This window comes from Polypterus senegalus, chromosome 10 (assembly GCF_016835505.1).
Source record: "Polypterus senegalus isolate Bchr_013 chromosome 10, ASM1683550v1, whole genome shotgun sequence".
Taxonomy (NCBI): domain Eukaryota; kingdom Metazoa; phylum Chordata; class Cladistia; order Polypteriformes; family Polypteridae; genus Polypterus; species Polypterus senegalus.
Genome location: NC_053163.1, coordinates 28,971,345 through 28,993,066, shown reverse-complemented (window position 1 = coordinate 28,993,066; position 21,722 = coordinate 28,971,345). Strand labels below are relative to the sequence as shown.

General features: G+C 38.5%; 1 protein-coding gene across 1 annotated transcript in view; it reads left to right on the top strand.

Moving 5' to 3' along the window:
* sh3bp1 (SH3-domain binding protein 1) overlaps nucleotides 1-21,722 on the top strand; it is a 124,472-nt gene that overhangs the window by 28,118 nt on the left and 74,632 nt on the right. Inside the window, exons 2-3 of the mRNA XM_039765576.1 lie at nucleotides 19,062-19,104; nucleotides 19,650-19,754. Coding sequence (XP_039621510.1) covers nucleotides 19,062-19,104; nucleotides 19,650-19,754 — 148 coding nt within the window. The remainder of the gene's footprint in view (nucleotides 1-19,061; nucleotides 19,105-19,649; nucleotides 19,755-21,722) is intronic.

Here is a 21,722-nt window from a genome sequence, read left to right as displayed (position 1 = left end):
CAGTTCAAGCGCAGCTGGCTCGGTGATTTACTGAATTTCATCAATGGCGTCAGTTGCACCTTGTACATATTTTTGCAGTAGTTTTTTTTAATAGTTTTTACAGTTCATTGGCAGTGTGTAAAATGATAGGTGTAGTAATTGTGATTGCACGAAAAAATATGTGTTCCAATAAAATTTCAGTTGTTCTTGGTGAATTGTGACGTTTCCTTAAAAAGTGCAGGAAAAAAGTGTTTGGCATCCAGGGGTGCATTAACCCCCAAGTATGTGGTGGTTTAAGGGTTAACAAAAAAAAAACAAACACATGACAAATACATTAAAATATTCAGACCAGAAACAGAAAGAAAATAAAAATGAATAAGCAAGATAAAAACTTATTATAAAGTTATTTCTTCACAAACATAGTATATATGCATTTGTCATGCAAAATTGTGTTCTAAAATTCAGCACTTTCTGTAAATAATAATAATAAAAAAATCTTGCCTTCACTGGTGCTTCACAATGGAGGCTAATGGGGCATGGAACAAAAATAAAAGCTTAAAAACTGAAGCAGCAAAAGTTTTGAAATAAGACAAAATTCCTTCCATGTTTCCAATGCATATTTGTGATAACAAAAAGAATCTGGAAATAATAAGTGTATCGCATATGCCTGGTACTATTGTTCTCGTGGTAAAATTACATTTTCTCTTTGCTTGTGTGAGTTCTCACATAAATCCATCCATCCATTATCCAAGCCACTATATCCTAACTACAGTGTCACGGGGGTCTGCTGGAGCCAATCCCAGCCAACACAGTCTCACATAAATACGAAAGACAATTAAAACAAAACCAATCACATGGCACGAAAAGCTTACTGTGATTTAGTCCTATGAAGGAAACTACGCCCCAGGAGGGTGAATGATTATTGCGGAAGAAGACAAATACTGTGATGGTGTGCACAGCTGGTTTCCTTTAAAAATGGCAGATTCTCATTATATTGGTGGGGTTTTTTTTGTTTGTTCAAAAAAGACATATATAAACAATTTTACTATATATGTGTGTATAATCACAAGATTCAAATCAATACTCAGCAACTGTCTTGGATGTATTCAGTAAGTTTTCATGCTTTTATTTTCTGGTGAAATCCCAAGTTCCATTAGCATCCGTTGTAAAGCATTAGTTGTTTTAAATTTAGAGGAAACACTTAACTTTAGAGCACAGTTTCAAATACATATATGCCACGTGTGTGAGAAAATAACTTTGGCTTGAGAATGACCAAACTTATCAGTTAAACATAACTTTCCTTGACTTGTACTCCATACATGAAGCCATATAACTTAACATCCTCTTAGCTTTCTTAATCACTCCTGTATATTTCACAGATGATGACAGTAAGTCCACAATGATATCTTGGTCCTTTTCATAATGTGCACGTTGACGTTTGAAAGCTCCCTTTGTGTATTCATCTCCGTCACTTCCATTTTCTACTTTTAATACCCTTCATTTTCTTACATTGAATTTCATCTGCCACAATTCTACCAAAGCCTTTATTCTGTACAGGTCCTTCTGTAGCAACTCAATTGATTCTATTTAGTTGTCATTCCACGATATTTTGGTATGATCTCTAAACTTAAACTGCTTTTTATTTATATTCTGTCATGGTTATTTATGTAGAATAAAAACTGCTGCTGCCCCAGCACTGATCCGTAAGTGACCCCACTTTTAACATCACCTAATTCTAGTAAGGTTCCTCACACCATAATCCTTTCTTTTCTATGTTTAAGTTAATTTTGTACTCATCTACATATTGCAGCTGCTCGTCAACCTCTGATTTCTATCTTATCAAAAGTTCTCTGAAGGGCTTATTGACTATGCAACATTATATCAACACATTAAGAGAATTCTTGTTAATTTGTTGTAACACCATTCTCAACCAATACATATTTATTAACTTCGGAATCCTTTCTCACAAATATTTAATCTGTTCTGTATGTTGAGTTTTGTGAATCATCTTCTGGAATCATGGCTCCTTCCAACAATGATGATTGACATACTAAAATTTGGTACATGCTTTGCAATCAGTCCTTTAAGTAAGATAATGACAGTCCAGCTATTGATAAAGCATCCATCATTACTTCAAGTTGTCTTAATGAGGATTTCAGTGAGAGAAAGGCAGACTTCCAGATCTCCTTCAGGATTTGATTAGATGTTCTTTATGCAGTCTGTTGATCAAAATGTACGATGTGTGGATGAGGGCAAAAGGAGCAAGAAGAAGTAAAATAAAGACAGAGTAGCACCTCTGCAGGCTGCATTTAAAGCTTAGGCCATAAGGCAAGAAGACAGTCATTGTGACTATACAGTAATAATACCAACAACAACAACATCTGTTAGGTAAATTGGAAATCTAAATCTTATAAGACGCAGAACTGCTTTTGATGCCTTCCTCCACTTCTTCCAATCTACTGCGTCTTCCGGGTCGACATCAATCTGTCACATTTCCTGCTTGACTCTGTCAAGCCATCACTTTTTGGGTATTCCATGTGGTTTCTTGCCATCTGGGTTGAGTTGAACGGCGATCTTGGCCACTGTCTCTCCTTCACTATGCAGAACATGTCCGTACCACCGCAATCTTGCATCTTCTCTGTGACTGTTGCCTCTCCCACTCTTCTCCTAATGTCCACGTTCATGGCATGATCTCAACTCATGAGTCTGAGAGACCATCGGAGCATCTTTAGCTCCATCGTATGGAGCAGCTATTCTTGTTGTGCGGTAGCCGGCCAACATTCAGCTCTGTAGAGGGCTACTGGTCAAAGGACGGTCTTGTACACTTACTGTACCTTGATGTAATTTTGAATCCACCGATCACACAGGACATGATTTGTCGCTTCTTGAGCCATGCCACGTCAACACTTGCATGGATGTCAGGGAGGGTGGTACCTTCGGTGCTTACACTGGATCACAGTTATTTGTACTCAGTGATCTTGTTCAGTTTGTGGCCATCCACTCATATTATTGCCTCTGTCTGTGGGCTGCTTTCGAAGTATTTGGTCTTTTTGAGGTTTAGTCGCAAGCCGTTTTCATCTAGCCAATCTTTTTACCGCTGCATCTGTCAGTCTAGGTCGGGTCTTGTTTCCTCTGTGATCGGTGATGGGCTTGAGTTTTTCATTTTTATTAAACTTCTTTACTTAATTTCCTTAATATTTTCCATAGTAGTAATCTTCTGATTTGCTAAATGAGATACAGTAATTAATGTAAATCAGAAATAAACACTGGAATGAAAAGTAGTTAGGTGAGGGAATTGATCATTGGTCAGCTAACACAGTGTGTTTGAATTTACTGATAAAATATTTGGAACAGTGTTTAGATTGTATAGATTTCTGGTCATTCAATCATCCTTTCTCTAAACCCATTTTTTCCATTAAAATATAAAGGAGAAGAAACTAACATTGGACAAATTTGAAGTCCACACACATACACACTTAACAGACTGGCTTGTAATCACCAGTTGATCTAATGGAACATCTTTGGGAGTGTGGGAAGAAACCAAAGTAGTTAGTTAAGTGCACTGTCATGTTCCTCAAACCATTCCTGAACAATTTTTTTTAGTGTGTCAGAAAGTATTATTTTGCTGAAAGTGGTTACTGCCAGGCGGCACAATAGTGCAGTGGTAGCGCTGCTGCCTCGCAGTTTGGAGATCCGGGTTTGCTTCCCGGGTCCTCCCTGCGTGGAGTTTGCATGTTCTCCCTGTGTCTGCATGGGTTTCCTCGGGGTACTCCGGTTTCCTCCCACAGGTATGCAGGTTAGGTGGATTGGCGATTCTAAATTGTTCTTGGTGTGTAGGTGTGGATGTGTGTGTCCTGCGATGGGTTGGCACCCTGCCTAGGATTGGTTCCTGCCTTGGACCCTGTGTTGGCTTGGATTGGCTCCCCCGTAACCCTGTGTTTGGATTCAATGGGTTGGAAAATGGATGGATGGATGGGTTACTGCCATCAGGAAATACCATTGCCACGAAGAGATGTAAGTGGTCTGCAACAATCTTTAGGTAGGTGGTATGTGACAAAGTAACATTCACATGAATGTCAGGAGCCAAGGTTTCCCAGCAGAACATTGCTCAGGACACCACACTGCCTCCACCAGCATTCCTTCTTCCCATAGTGCATGCTGCTGCTATCTCTTCACCAGGTAAACATTGCACATGCTCCTAGCTGTCCACATGATCTAAAACAAAACCTGATTCATCATGCCAGGCCACCTTCTTCCATTGCTTCATGGTCCAGCTGCAACGTTCAAATGCCCATTGTATTTGCTTTTGGCAGTAGACAGAAGTCAGCATGGACATAACTGATCATGGCTCATGGCCAGAATTGAGTTTTTCGGAAGGTTCCATTACAGTAGCCCTTCTGTGGGTTTAGACTGGATGGGCTTACCTTCACTCCCTAAACACATGAACCTCATATGCCCATGACCTTGCTGCCAGTTCACCATTTGTCTTTACTTGGTTCACCTTTGGTAGGACCTAACCACTACATACCGAGAACACCCTATAAGACTTGTTATACTGCAGAAGCTCTGACCCAGTTGTCTGGCTATCACAATTTGACCCTTGTCAGAGTCGCTCAGATCCTTATGCTTGCCCATTTTTCCTGCTTCCAAGACACACCTTCAAGAACTGATTGTTCACTTGTTGCCTAAAATCTCACACACATTGACAGTTGCCATTATACTGTAGATGCCACAGGTGATGGATGGGCATCCCGGCCAGAAAAGGGGATGGTTCCTTACTCGGACAGGAGGCTCTTAACAAGTAGATGGGCATCCCAGCAGTAGAGGAGAAAGGGATTCGACCCAGAAGAAAGGACCAGAAGAGATAGACGGATAGCCCACTGAAAAGGAAAGATGGCACGGCATTGTTTTTTCTCCCCCAGCACACTAGATGGCAGCAGCCTCAGATAGAACTTCATTTCCCGGCAGGTACCTTCTGGGGTCAATGGCTGTGGCAAGAGGGTGCTGCAGGGAGACAAGCTCCCTTTTACAATTGACGTCCGTGTGACCCAGAAGTGCTTCCATCAGGCAATCGCCCTGGCACCAGAAGTATCCCAGATCTGTGATAAAAGGGGCCGCACTCCCTTATCCAGACGAGTCAGAGCTGGGAGGTAGACAGGCAACACTTGACTGGAGGAGGAGGGCAGTGCGGTGGTGAGAGAAATTGCAGTGGTGTTAATTGGGGAGAAAGAAAACTTGTTTTTGTGCTTTTGTTACTGGTTAGAAGAGTGAAGGTGAATAAACCAATCTTTATTTGAACTCAGGACTCACTGTGGGTTTGGAGGTTTGGGGCTCGCTGATGCCCTGGTTTCCATCACTATATATATATACACATATATATGTTTGCACATAGTATCCTATTAGACAAGACCTTCTCTGTCAGAATCTAAGTTTACCTTCAGTAAAACTCCTAGGTAGCATTTTAGTTTAGGTACTGCAAAAATACTTCTATTATTCATTTACTCTTACATAACAAGACCTTAACAAAGGCTTCTTTTAATGTTAACTATTACAACACTTCAGTAAATTGTTGTTCATCTCTGAGCAATATGGCCTACTAAAATAATCACTTTGGAATGGTCAGAGGTCGCTTGAGACATTTTTCTCTTGCTATTGCATACTTCAGTAGAAGTCCTAGGAATCATTCATATTCACACTTTTACAAGTGTATCAAGGCTCTCAATATGCCACACAGCACAGACATGAATAACCTATTTACTAGAGATATGGATTAATGCATTAATTTAATCTGGCTAATCTGACCGTGCTTCACACATTACACCTTAATCAGATGTCCCCCAAAGCAAACATGGTATGTAGTTCTTGTTTTATTTAGCCTACAGTAACCAATAAAACTAGACAATAATCAGTGAAAATTGATCATGCTAATATTTTCCTCTTTTTAGGCAGAAAGTTAATGCTATTTTATAAATCATAAATGATTAGGGGGCTCTGCCCCCTGCTCGCTTTCGCTTCGCTGTCTGGGATTGGTTCCTGCCTTGTGCCCTGTGTTGGCTGGGATTGGTTCCAGCAGACCCCATGACCCTGTGTTCGGATTCAGCGGGTTAGAAAATAGATGGATGGCTGGATAGTTACTTGGCTCTACCTGTTCACCCTTTTTACTTTCTCGTATAGGGAAAGTATTGGAATCCTCCAAATATTCGATGTTGAGATTTTAGATGAATGTCGACATTTTAGACATCCCTGAGTCCGTAAATACTATTTTTGGAATTATGTCTGTGTGTGTTTGTGTGTGTAAACACAATAACGAGTACATTTTCACTTAGGTCAACCAAATTTTGCATACAAGTATTAGGTGAACAACGTAGATTTCTATCAACTTTTGGGCTATTTCCGCTAATCGGAAGTAGTACTTTACCTTTTATTCATGCAGCTGCAGAGTCCGATTTCTTCAACTTTACTTTTATAATAATTGTTCAATATATTATTAATACTAGCAAAATACCCGCACTTCATAGCGGTGAAGTACTGCCTTAAAATTTTTATTAAGAAGAAAATTAAACCTTTTTAAACTGAGGGAAAATATACCAATAATTATTTGTTAAGGATCTCTTTGTATACCACATTGTGAGTTCGGCCCTCTGGTTGTAATATGACCAAGCTGTGCGCTGAGCTTACTCTTGAGCATGCAACGTACAGTTGGCCATGTGAACAGTAATCTTGTTTCAAATCTCACAGCTTGGATTGCTGCTGTCATAATCGGTTTGAGTTTCATGGTTTGTTTCAATTACGACAGTATTTGCAGGACTTGTGTTGAAGTGACATTCGGCATCTGTCAAGCATTATCTATACTAATAAAAGGCAAAGCCCTCACTCACTCACTCACTCACTCACTCACTCATCACTAATTCTCCAACTTCCCGTGTAGGTAGAAGGCTGAAATTTGGCAGGCTCATTCCTTACAGCTTACTTACAAAAGTTGGGCAGGTTTCATTTCGAAATTCTACGCCTAATGGTCATAACTGGAAGGTATTTTTCTCCATTAACTGTAATGGAGTTGAGCTGGAAGGGCGGAGTTTCGTGTGACATCATCACGCCTCCCACGTAATCACGTGAACTGATTGTCAACGCAGTGCGTAGAAAACCAGGAAGACCTGCAAAAAGCGCTTAAGAAAACATGCATTATATAATTGAGAACGCAGCGAAAAACAATAAGAAGCGAGCGAGTGACATATACTACCATATTCATGAGTGTTGCTGCCTCGGAAAAAAGCAAGGTGTAAACCTAAACTTTAAACTAAGTTCATAGACAGGCTACCGCTGGCGTTTCACATGCCCACAGGTAATGCGGGATACAAGTTTAATGAGAGGACGAGGATATAAGCGAGAGTTTTGATCACTTTGTAACTAAGTTAAAATTGTAGGTGAAGGGGTGTGCTTATGCAAATTCCGAGACTGTGTTTGTGGGGATTGACAGTTAAAGGCGGGTGGGGAGTCACGTCATCATCTCCCTCCCATTCATCTAATTTCGTCTGAGCTGAGCTCGCGCTAATGCCGTCTTCGAAGCAACTTTGTCAGACTGCCACCAAATACTCACAGAAAAATCCACAAGTTAATACACACGCTGTCTCTATAGAGTTTCTCCACACTGAATCCTCCAGACACTACTTACAAAAGGTTACATTGACAATCGTGTTACGTTATTTTTAAAATCTGTCCTTTTCTTAGCACAAGCACAGCTGAGAAGCTTCGATGCATGTGCTCCATAACGCGTTAAAAAATAATGCATTTAATCACACTTTGCATTACAAGCAAAGGGAGCTTTTGTCAATGCATGATTTCCTGGTACTGTACACGATTACATTGATCAGCGCATCCCGATTCATTTTATCCTCGCACCACCTTAGTTTGAGAAGAAGTCTGAAAAAATATGAGGTTAACACAGAAAAACATCACCAATTCAAGCTTTATGAATAATCGATTCGCCATCAATAATTGTTTTGGTAAAGCCATCCTCCTTCCATTTTATAATTTTTCCGCCAATAGCCATGATTAAATGAACGGTAAATAAAGTAAGAGCAAAGCGAGGGTGACTTATTTAGGCAGGCATATATATGACAGCAACACTCATGACAATGTCAATCATGTTACGTTATTATTAAAATGTTTCCTTTTCTTTTTCATTACTTCTTTAACACACTACTTCTCCGCTGCGAGACGCGGGGATTTTGCTATATATATAATATATGAATGACCTCCAAAGAGCGCTGAGACTTTTGATATCATGAACGTGTCTGCAAAACTGTGGTCTCCTGCCCAGCAAAGTCGAGCAGCCAGCGCGCGCATAGCTGTGCCGGCCTTTGAGACGCTGACTGCGCTTCTGCCTTAAGTCAAAGTGAGCACTTTTAATTTTTTTCATCCTCCCCCTGCGCTATAGCCCAGACAAGTGCAAACACGGGACCCCTTTTCTACACCACGGCAAAATAATATTAAGGCGATTCACACTTTCTTTTGCACGTATACGATTATGAGGTCCTCACCTCGGATTATGAAAACACGCACACGAGTGGAGGACTGACAGTGCCATCACAGCCGATTAATGGCGGGGACGTCTCACCAGTCTACACAAGGCGATCATAACATCAGCGAACACATCTCTCATACTATATAAAAGAAAAAGGCAACTTTCCTTTCTTTACACCTTTTTCCTTTTATCCCAAACCAAAGCCTTTCTCTCTTAACACTGCAGAGGACACAAAACTAATTTTCTTTAAATGCCGGTAAGGCACATTACCACAGGCACAAATTTGAACGTTCACATAGAAAATGTAATTTCTATACCACAGCCGTCGTGTAGCGCCTTTCAAAAGGGATCTACTACCGAGAGATGATCCATATACATTTTAGCTGCTGTTAGTTACTTACCTGTTGTGTTACACAGTCTTTAAAATGTAGTTTACCTGAAACCACTCCAGTAGTGCTCAATGTACCTGTACTTCTTAAAACGTTAATGTTTTACTGTTTAATAACTTATAGACTATATTTTATTATTTTTCCCTTGCACTCAGTGACCAAAGCTATACACCTAGATAGGTATGTATATATATATATATATATATATATATATATATATATATATATATATATATATATATATATATATATATATATATATATATATATATATATATATATGTGATGTGTATGTAGATATGTATATAGATATGTAGATATGAAGATATGTATGTGTATATATATGTATGTATGTGTGTGTGTGTGTGTGTGTGTGTGTGTGTGTGTGTATATATATATGACAGCAGCAATCCAAGCTGTGAGAAAACACTAAAAAGGAGGCATGTCAGACGTTGTGGTACATTTTCTGATGCAGCTAGATGAAAAAAACTTTGTGACGCTGCCTCCAAATACACAAAACAATTACTTTGACAATCATGTTACATTATTTTTAAAATGTTTCCTTTTCTTTTCATAACTTCTTTAACACATGACATCGCTGCTAAGCGCGGGTATTTTGCTATATATATATGTATATATCACAGCGACACTCATAACAGTGACAAAACAATTACATTGACAATCATGTTACGTTATTTTCAAAATGTTTCCTTTTCTTTCTCTTTCCTTCTTTAACACACTACTTCTCCGCTGCCAAGCGGGTATATATATATATATATATATATATATATAGAGAGAGAGAGAGAGAGAGAGAGAGAGAGAGATATGAAAACAACATATATATATATAGATAGATAGATAGAGATATATATATAGATAGATATGAAAACAACATATATATATATATATATAGATAGATAGATATGAGAACAACACTCATATCAATGACAAAACAATTACATTAACAATCAAGTTACGTTGTTTTTCAAATTTTTCCTTTTCTTTTTCGTACCTTCTTTAACACACTACTTCTCCGCTGCGAAGCGCGGGTATTCTGCTAGTAAGCATATAACCGGTTTCATCGATAACTTCGCATCCAGATTTTTAGAATTGAAACATTCATAAACATCAAAGTGTCCACTACTGAAATCGTCACCTGTGAATCTAAGATGTTTCAGGGGCATTGGTGGTTGTCGAAAGGTGTAAAATATTTGGCCATTTCGGTACACTTGAAAGCAACAACCGAACAATTTAGCGGCAGCCATCAACTCACATGCAGAACCATAGGTGAAGGGCTTCAGCATTTCACTCTCATAGTGTTCCTGTGTAGTATAATTATCTCCTGTACCATCATCAGTCCACACCTTGAACCTGTCCCAGTCATTCAATACATAAGACACAATGTTCCTCCGGATATCAAGAGTGAGCCTGATATGGCCGTGCAATATGTAACAAAGAGAATGGAAAAGGTAGTTGCCATCTCCGGGCATGGAAACCACTCGGTAAGTGACAGTTCTTTGATCGATGGTGATCACCTCGATAGACATGTTAATAGGAGTATGGTTGGAACGATAAAGGAAATGGGTACCTGAAGAATGTAAAGTAAGTCTAAAATACCTACACAATAACTATAATCATAATAAACAAATAATAAAACAGTAGAGAAGCCGTGGATTAAATAAAAAGACTGTAGTTATCAGCAGGAAACGTGAATCCCGTGGCGAAGCAAGGAAGGGAATGTAGAGACTGGAGCGACGGACGGCCCTATATAGGCAGACAGCTAACAACGTGGGAGGCATTGGGATGGGGGACCCAATGCGGCCTCACATGGTGACTGAGCTGCAGGCTATGGACATATATATGTACGTAAGTAGGATTCTGTTAGCATTGGGAACCCACATACCAAATTTCTTGAAGATGGGCCCATAAGTAACAAAGACCGTTGGAAAGTTCAATATGGCGGCCGACAGTGGCGTCATACCATGGAAATAAGTACGTACATCGGTTTCCGTTAGTGCAGGGAAGCTGCCTACCAAATTTCGTGAAGATGGGGTCAGCCTTCTACCTACACGGGAAGTTGGAGAATTAGTGACGTTGGAAAGTTCAATATGGCAGCCGACAGTGGCGTCATACCACCAAAATAAGGACGTACATCGGTTTCGGTTAGCACAGGGAAGCCGTCTACCAAATTTCGTGAAGATCGAGCCATAAATAAGAAAGTTCAAAATGGCGGATGTTGTCGACCATTATGACCGTTACATGTAGAATTTCTCAACGAAACCTGCTTAACTTTTGTAAGTAAGCTGTAAGGAATGAGCCTGCCAAATTTCAGCCTTCTACCTACACGGGAAGTTGGAGAATTAGTGATGAGTGAGTCAGTGAGTGAGTAAGTGAGGGCTTTGCCTTTCATTAGTATAGATGACTTGATTTGTTGTTGATAGTTCTTTAATGTACATAATATAAAAACATAATCATTGTCTTCCGGTTTACTTTTCAAATATCCATCCCCATATATGAGTATACGAGAAAGTCTAGGGGAGATTTTTATATAAGGGGGCAATGCTTGTTATTTTGCAGTCTTTAGGAGTTTCCCTAGTGTATAGTGTCTTTAGAAAAATATTTGTCAAGGTTTTATATGCACTCATTCACCTCTTTAAGCAAACAAGGATAAATGTTACCTGATCTTGGTGATTTGTTTGACTTCAGTCTATTTAATCCAAACACCGTTTATCCCTCTACAATTTCATGATCATTCAGTACCTCCTTGGTAGTCCCTGTTACCACCTGGAGGTTATTGACATCTTCATATGTTAAAATGTCAGAGAAATTCAAGGTAACAGGCAATTCTGTTATTAGATTCTTGCAATATAACCTTTATATCATCTAGACTGTGAATTTTCTTTTCATCTTCCTTAGCATATACAAACAGTTACTGAGATGTATAGAGAAAGAAAGTGCATCCTTTACTCCTTTTATAAGAAGAAGCACTCCATTGGCATTCATCGCCACCTGTTAATAGTTCTGAATGCTTGCTTTCTTGTGAACTACATATTAGCATTCTGATGTTATTGTTTGTGAAGAATATGTAAGAAACCTCACTGACGCCTGACAATTCTAAGGCTTTCTGCTGAGATTTGCTCTTACCTCCCACACTATTTAATTGGTTTTAGAGGGCTTAAGAATCTTTTTATGTTATGTGATTTACTCCCAGTGAGCTGTTGATTCCTTTGATCTTAGGTATATGTGCCAAGATTTTTGAATTAATAGATTTAATTATCTGGCTAAGCCCCAAAGCGAGGAGTTGATTGGCACCAGCCTCAACCAAAAAAAAAAAATCATGTGGTTTTGGGATATGACTGACATTCACCAAAATCATAACATATATTTATAGTATTATAAAATCAAGTTTTTTTTGCTTTTATAGTTTGGTATAGAATGTTATTTTATAAACTGATATTCAAGATTTTTATTATTCCTATATCAAATAGCATCTACAAGAAATGATAAACTATATTTATGTAGCATTTTAAGTCAGTTTAACTGCAACTCATATAATCAGTTTTTTGCAGTTTAATCTGTAGTTGCAGATTGAAATCAGAAATTTCTTTATAATCTTCCTCTTCTATTTATTTTTTTATGTCTGAATATTTATACTTTTATACCTGCTTTGGCTAACACAGAGACCAGAATTTATCCCATTACCGTCAATTGCAAAACAGCAATCAACCCTGAATGTGGCAACAGTCCATGACATGGCACACTCACGTACACATTCACTTATTCCAGGTCATTATAGTGCCACCAATTAACCTCCTAGGTTTCTATGAAACTGGCCATAGCTTTAAACCTTTACAAAATTAAGTGTTAAAATGTATGAAGTAGAAGAGGCTTTGTGAGCACTAAACAATGCAAACCTTCTTAAGGGAGAGAGGATAACATTATTGATCCAATAAGAGCACTCAACAGCACATTTTACTTTATTTTGGATTTTAGCAGGGCTTAAAATAATAAAAAAAGATGTTAGCACAGAGAACATTCCATAGTAGAATACAATTTATTGTGTACATTTATTTTAATTAATATTATTTTTTGTAAAAAAGGTGTCCCTGACTTGTTTTTGACACCCTTTAACAATTCTGTACCCTAGGTGGTTGTCTATCTTGGCTACACCTGGACATGGTAACAGACCAGAATCAAATAATATAAACTGCAACATAAAAAAATACTATAAATGCACTGGCAAGAATTCCGAAAGACAAAATTACTTATCTTCTCTCCATACATCTAAACTTATTTTTATTCACCGAGTAACTAAAATTTGTCAGAGATGTACGCTTATACAAATGGGACAATCTGTAGCAATAAAATCTTCAAAAGAGTTAACACCATTTCCATTTGTTGTTGAGAAATACAAAGAGAGAAGGAACAGGTTGACACTTTGTATGTCATAAAACCAACACTTTTACCCCTAAGAAAGCAAACTTGGGGTGTGCTTAATTAATATGCATAAGTATAGACACATATTTATAAACATATCTTTCTGAAAATAACCCCAAAATATTAATGACAAAATTAGGGCTTTTAATTTTAATTTAATGCTAAGAAAGTATTACACATGACATAGCAATTCTGAAATTAATTACCATGATCTCTGAAGATATAAAACTAGGCGACTATCCATTTGGCAGAGTGGTGATGTAACAGCTGTGTTTTGGGGTCAAGAGCATATCTTTTTCTGGAGTGCAACCGTTCTCATAAGATGAAAGGAATTCTTTCTTTTCTGGAGATGGTTTATGCAGATGTGATTTCCTTATGCCACCTGCTCCAATTTCCAATAATAGTATGCTTTCTGGAGAAAGCTTCCATCTTTGCGGAGTATGTTATAAACCAGATTGGTAGATTAGTAAGAAATCATGAACAGGAACAACTTTAAATTTTAGTTGTTATGAGCCTGGTGATAGAAATCAGTAGATCAACAGGAAAAATAGAACATCATAACTAGGAGCTGATATGGTAAGAACAGAAGCAGTCAAAATATAACTTAGAAAAATGGCCAGGATTGAAATACAGAAGGAGTCAAGACCAATTGCCAAAACACAACAGACAGGCTAAACTAAAGTTCAACAAAAGAGTTTATTTATATTTTGGCATCTCATTTCAGTTTCCCATCCCATTTTCTTGGTGAGGATTACATTAATAGCAGGGCAGTTAGAATTAGCCCAGATGTCCCTGTCTAAAGCTATAGATTCCAGATCTTCCTGTGGAAGTTCCAGGGGTTCCCAAGCCAACTGAGAGATATAATCCCCCCCCCAACATGGTCTTGGTCTGCGGCAGGGTTTATGCCTAGCAGGATATGTCTGGAGCAGCTCTAGGCGGGGCTGTCTGGGGTGCAGTCTTACAACATGTCCATTCCACCTCAACTGGCTATTCTCGATCTGGAGCAGCAGTGAATTCTATTCTGAGGCTCTACTCTATCACAGTGTGTCATCCCAGCCACCCAGAGAAGTAATGTTCAAAAGTCCCAAAGCCAGTCTTCATTGCCAGGGTCTAGTCGGCCTAGCTCTCTTCTGTTTGTGCCCACCACTAAACTCACCCTTTTTCTTGCTGGTGGTAAGCCCACAGGATAGCTTGGCACCATGATTTCAGGCTAAGCACGGCTGGGTTATGTGGATTACCCAATCACCAGGGGCTTACTGGCGAATGCTACTTCCAGGCCTTACACCAGAAGTGGGTCATGTAAACCCTTTTCTGGGCAAATTACACTGTTTTTTAATTAGTTCAAGAGAGTCACTGTGAACCATTTTTGTCTGACCTTTTAGCCCAAACCTTTCCTCTAAGGGAGAACCTGCCAAAAGCACAATGCTCAAGACCAACCAGCTATGAGCATCACTAAGGTGCACAAGCTCCACCACCACATCAAGGTGATGGTACAGGGTGGGGTAATTTGGACTCATTTTTCCTAACTACCACTAAAATGGATTGTTTGTAGCAATGTGTTCAAAGATAACTTGCCATCTACATGCAGTGCCATCTTATATAACATTTTTGATAACAATGAGCCACGTAACTTAGAGAGACTTGACCAGCACCTGGCAATGATATTGCTGTGGCCAGACAAAAATTAACACAAAAACAAAATCACAGCAAAGCACATCTTGAGAAAATGAATACAAATATATTAAATATTACAAATGAAAAGTAAGGAGCAAAATCTCATATGGCATGCAGGAAAATGTAAAAATAATCAGATCATTACGCTAAGTAGGAACATGTTATAGCACCATGTTATTGTTTCACTAAGGTGGAAGGGCAATATGTAAGTAAGTGAGAAACTAAAGGCAACTTCCAAGTGAATGCTCTTAACAGGCACTGAGGGCACTAACTCGGAATGAGACAATAAATGTTTTACTAAAAAGGATCAGTAGAAGAAGCCAAAATCGGAACCAAAAGTCAATCTGATCAGTTGTCAAAATGAAGTTCTCGAAAACCTTCCTGTACTTCTATTTATCTCCTTTATTAATGCAGCCAATGATGGATGAATCTCCTAAAAGTTTCTGTAGGTGGCATTGTACTGGATGTCTGTTTTCTAGAGGGTCAATAGTAAGAGAGACAGGGCACTTTACTGAGATACTCTAGTATTACACACCACCATTTCTGACACAAATTCTCTGAGCCTCACAAACTGGTGTCTGTTGGTCAGGTAGTCCATGATCCAAGAGACTGTACAGGCATCAAGATGCAAAATCTTCAGCCTTTTCCCTAAGTGATAAAGCAGAATGGTGTTAAAGTCACTGGAAAATGTAATTACAATATCCTAGTTGTGGTGTCGGATTTGTCCGAGTGGGAGTAGGCTCTATGGAGCACGTAGATCAGAGCTTCCTCCACACCTATCTGTGTCTGACTGGCAAACTGTGGAGGATCTACATGTTCTGAAATTCAGTGTCAGAGCTCCTTCAGGGCCAGCATCTCAAAGGTCATGGTGTCTAAAGTAAGAGCAACTTGTCTGATATCTTTGGAATTACTGGAATGCCCTTTCTTTGACACTGGGACTACACAGAATGTTTTGTGTAGTAGCTACTGTTATTTATTTAGATGTGCTAATCAGGGGAAAATGTTGGCTTGTTTTCCTTACAAGTACTGCTAGTAAAGGGTTGTCACTGAACAAAAGTAATTGAAACTTGGTCCCACGGTCAAAAAGACTGAGAACTACTGACTTAGGAAATGTATTGTGGTGTGGCTCCCTGCCCATATACTGTAAGAGGACGGTATGCCAAGTTTACTCTCCAGCCTTGAGGTCATTGCAATAAAAAGCACTAGTTACATTTTGTTAAGGAAATCTTTTCAGGAAGACAAATGCCGGTGAGTTCCCTTTGACTGCAAGTTTGTTAGTGTTATATAATGATTTAGTGGGACTTTAGTGATTTTGCTATTTCTATTTCTATTTGTAATGGAATTATTATCAGCATTACTTTGTATGTGCAGAGTCTTTTAATTGTTTTGTTATTAATTTGTTATGCAAGAGATTTAAAGGAGAAGAACCAGAAGAATAAACAAACAAGGTTAGAGTCAAAAGCCGGGTTAGTCAAAAATAATTGTTGTCAAGGCCAAAAAGTTAAACAAAAGTCATGGTTAAAATTCAGAGTGAAAAGATCTAAAACCAAAAAGACTTTCAGAAAGAATTTAGCTGTGATGAACTGTGCTATCTGCAGTCTACAATACGGAAAGGTTGTCGCTGTCAACCATTAACTCCATTGCATTAATGACATCAGAAGTCATGACTTTAGAGACCATGCCCACGGCAACTGAGAGCAGTGTGCTAACAAAGGGACTCAATAGGCCCTGAATCTCAAGATTCGTCATACTTAAAAGCTTCAAAAAAGTACACATTCGGCATTAAAAACATGACTCAGAGTCCTACAAAAAATATAATAACGAGTACACTCATAACTGTTACTTTCAGTTATTGCACTCATCAACATTTTCTTGTTCAATTACCATTCTCTTGATAGGAACACAGAACTGTTACCGTCATTGTGACACCAGGAAGTAATGATATCAGTTAGAAAGTATGACGGGAGATGGGGTGCTACTCCTCATGTCCAAGATTCCTGATTTCAAGCTATAAACAAAGAGTTTTCAAGATTTATGCAGGGCAAAAAAATGTAAGCATGATTATAATTTGAGATTAACTTTTCAGGCCAGTTACTTTGTTTCATTTTGATCTCATGGCATTTTTGACCTTCTCCTTTGTCTTTAACTATTGTTTTTTACCTCTCCCATTTCCTGTTCCTTAAAAACATTTTTCACTCTGCTGTTTTTCAGCTGTAGTATAACAACATTTAGAGCTTTGAAGTTTTGGTATAAATAATTTTTTTTAGCTTCTCATGTTTGCTAGTTTTAAAAGCATATCTTTTTCATATCTTCTGCTCCAGGTGCTTATTAATTTCAACTGCCTTCTCACTGTGGCTGTAAAGGGATAGGGTTAGGGATGACTTATCTCATTTTAATGACTTTGTTTTTACATACCTTAATAATTTACCATTTATATTGTTTGCTCCACTTCACTCACAAAAGTTTATTGGTTTTAATCTTAAGCAACTTATATATAAACATTCACACATGGAAGTGTGTGTGTCTTTCCAGCAGAGGTGGAGTCAGGGTGAGGGCTCCACCTCCAAGGATGCGCAAACGAGGCCAGCATGTCCGCAAAATGAAACCTCAGAAGAAAGACTCACTTAGCCGCTAATACAGAAGTGAGGTGAGTAAAACGGTATCCCTTTTACTTTTCCTCCCGCCACTAATACACAAGCGATGCAAGCACGTTGGCAAAATGAAACCTCAATAGAAGGACAAAGTCGCTTAGCCACTAATACAGGAGCGATGCAAGCACGTTGGCAAAACGAAACCTTCTAGAAGAGAGATGCCCTGAGTAGTTCCTGACATCTCTACATTTCAGTTTTTTTTCTGATTATTTCAATAGTTTCAAGGACCCTGTTCTGTAACAGCTAGTGTATCATAACTTCCATATTACCTCTTTTTATGCAAACGATTCTCAATGAAACTTCCATTATACAGCAAAATGACCAATCGTGACTTGTCAAATTTTTCTTGCATCTCTAACCAATGCACTACAATCATTGTTAAGGAGATTTCACTGTCATTCATGGGTGCCTTTCCCCCACACCAATATCACTTTAGCCTTCATTTTTCATGGATAATCAAAAAGCCAATCAGCCTTCCTTACAGAAGCCCATGACTGAGAGTGCCTTAAAATCTTTTCAGCAAGACATAGTCGACAAAATATTGTATGCAACTTGTTTGCACGACCTTAAGTATGATAGGATGTTATATGCTTAGTAATTTCAAATATCACGCGTGTTGAGGCCACAGTTATCAGTATAGTTTGAATCCCTCATTCACTCAACTGTTTCCCATTTATTTTAATTTTGGGGAGGGGGAAGCATTCTGTTGTACACAGTACAGCAATGATCTACTGGTTGAAAGAGAAATTGAAGTGGATTTGAAAAACTATTTAGGTTTTCAGTTTTTAAATACACTCTACATAGCCATACTGCATAGTACATATCTCCTCCCACCACTAACCACAATCATGTTGCTGTTTTAGCCTTCTGGGCACCTTGTGACTTTTGACTGCCAATCATGTGACAGAATGAAAGTGTCAAGCAGCATAGGCTTATGTGGTCAGGGTAGGCATGCAGTTTCATTGTCTGAAAAGTTTCCACTTCTTCATTGCTTTTTAATATGCTTCAGTCATACTTCAGAGAATTGATCAACAGACTTATGTCAGGTTTGCAAATTAACCTCAACGAATGTAACTTGCAATGACTAATTTGGTGACGTGCTCACCTTGCAATGTGAAGTTAAACAAGAAGACAAGCAAAGTTAAATCTACTGAAGGCATCAAGCACAGGCTCATGCCTGTGTAAACTCTCAGTGTTTTCAAGTTCCAGATAATCATGTCGGTCAAATCCATGTAAAATAAAGCCTGGTGAAATAAAGGATAAAAATGGTCTATTCTTGTCTAGATTTCTTTAAAGTCGACATGATTAGAAATGCTTAAAATGGACATTTTCATTACATGCTTCTCTCTCTATTGTTTTGAACCTCAGATGGATTTAGCATTAATTCATATTGCTTTCAATTCACAGAGTACAAGATGCAACAGACCTGCTTTGTGATGATTTGGCTCAGGTATGTCACCTACTTATTTAATTTTCTTGATCTGAATTTTACATACATGTACACTCTAAACATACATAGTTACTATAGCATATACAGTACACTATTTACAAACACAGGTAAATAATGTATTGCTGTTAAATACACTTGATCTAATTGCGGAGGTTGGCATCTATTCTGGCAGCATTGGGCACACATGCAGGAAGGAGTCCTGAACAGGACAAGCTTACCGTCTTTACTAGATGCTCAGTTAAACTCACAATCCTGAAGCCTAAATTGCAGTAGGGAGATCACTGCTTATTTAACTCTCATACTGTGTATAAATTAATGGCGTCTGTTAGGTTTGGGGTCATAACTAATCCTAGCAATGGGCATTTGAGAACCTGCTACATGTTGTGGTGTTGGGTGGATGGGAAGGCCAAAAGTCAGTTTGGACTTTTAAGTGTAAAACAATAAGGCCTTAAATAACTTTAAACGTCTCATATAAAGTATAGAAATGTACATGTGTAAGCTCTTATAAACAGCCTACAGCATAATTTCCATGTTATCTTACACAGGTGGAGCAGAGGTTGGAGCCCACCAGAAAAGCTTGCCAGATTGTTCACAAAAAACTAACTGGCTGTTTACAGGGCCAGCCAGGACTGGATATGGAGAAAAAAATGGTACATTGTTTTTTTTTTTAAATATATATTCCATTGTTGGGTAAAATGGAAGAGTGTATGTTTTTGTTACTAAATACTGTTCATAAATACTTTTTATTTTGACATTTTTAAAACCAAATAAATCCCATAAACCTAGTGCCTTCAGACCTTCTAATTAATTAGAGCTAGTTGTTGTTTATTGTAATTCCAAAATTCACGTTGCTTCATTTTAATCCTATGTTCCTGGAAAAATGTTTGCACATGGAATAATTACCTGACGTATTAATGATTTATTTCTCGACACGGTGCTGCTTCTTATGATTTTCCACTTGCTGAATGCAGACTAATGCATCGTCTATGAGAGGGAGGCTGTGATGTTAGTATACAGTCGTGGCCTAAAAGTTTTGAGAATGACACAAGTGTTGGTTTTCACAAAGTTTGCTGCTTCAGTGTTTTTAGATCTTTTTATCAGATGTTTCTATGGTATGCTGAAGTAAAATTACAAGCATTTCATAAGTTTCAAAGGCTTTTATTGACAATTACATTAAGTTTATGCAAAGAGCCAATATTTGAAGTGTTGGCCTTTGTTTTTCAAGGCCTCTGCAATTCACCTTCACTTGCTGTCAATCAACTTCTTGGTCAAATCCTGACTGATGGTAGCCCATTCTTACATAATCAATGATTGCAGTTTGTCAGAATTTGTGGGTTTTGTTTGTCCACCTGCCTCTTGAGAATTGATCACAAGTTCTTTCTCAATTAGATTAAGATCTGGGGAGTTTCCTGTCAATGGACCAAAAATTTCGATGTTTTGTTCCCCAACCCACTTAGTTATCACTTTTGCCTTATGGCCCGGTGTTCCATCATGCTGGAAAAGGCTTTGTTGGTCACCAAACTGTTTTTGGATGGTTGGGAGAAGTTACTCTCAAAAGATGTTTTGGTCCCATTCTTTATTCATGGATGTGCTCTTAGGCAAAATTGTGAGTGAGCCCACTGCCTTGGCTGAGAAGCAACTCAACACATGAATGGTCTTCGGATGTTTTACTGTTGGCGTGACAAAGGACTGATGGTAGTGCTCACCTTTTCTTTTTTCTGGGTGCCCCAAACAATTGGAAAGGGGATTCAACAGAGAAAATGATTTCCCCCCTGCAGTCCTCAGCAGTCCAATCCCTGTACTGTTTGCAGAATATCAGCCTGTCCCTGATGTTTTTCTTGGACAGAAGTGGCTTGTTTGCTGCCCTTCTTGACATCAGTCCATCCTTCAAAAGTCTTTGCCTCCCTCACTCTGTGTGCAGATGCACTCACACCTGCCTGATGCCATTCCTGTGCAAGCTCTGCACTGGTGGTGCCCCCCGATCCCGAGCCATGAATAAACTTTAGGAGAGGGTCCTGGTGCTTGCTGAACTTTCTTGGGTGTCCTGAAGCCTTCTTCACAACAGCAGTGGAATTTGTTTTTTGGGGATGATGTTCATTTTCATGGCAAAGAGGGACTTTGCAATTAATTGCAATTCGTCTGATCACTCTTCATAATATTCTGTAGTAGATGCAAACTGCCATCTTAAAAACTGAGGCTGCAAACTTTGTGAAAATTAATATTTGTGTCATTCTTAAAACTTCTGGAAACGACTGTCTATTGGAGATCCTGGTGCGTGTTTTGATTTAAACTTTTCTGAGTGTATTGTTACAGCTTTGTAATCATGTCCATGGTCAACTAAGCTAGGAAGGTCCATGTTTTAAAAATAACCCATCTTTTAATAGTGATAAAACTAAAATTATAACTTATTGTAATTGTAACAAAAACAAAACATCTCCAGCCAATCAAAGGTTTTTCTCCGATTACAAACTGATTTGCTTTAAATATATAATTAAAAAAAAGCTCTTTAAAACGTATTTTATACATACTCTCTCTCTCTCTCTCTCTCTATATATATATATATATACAGTAATCCCTCGCTATATCGCGGTTTCACTCTATCGCGGATTTTAAATGTA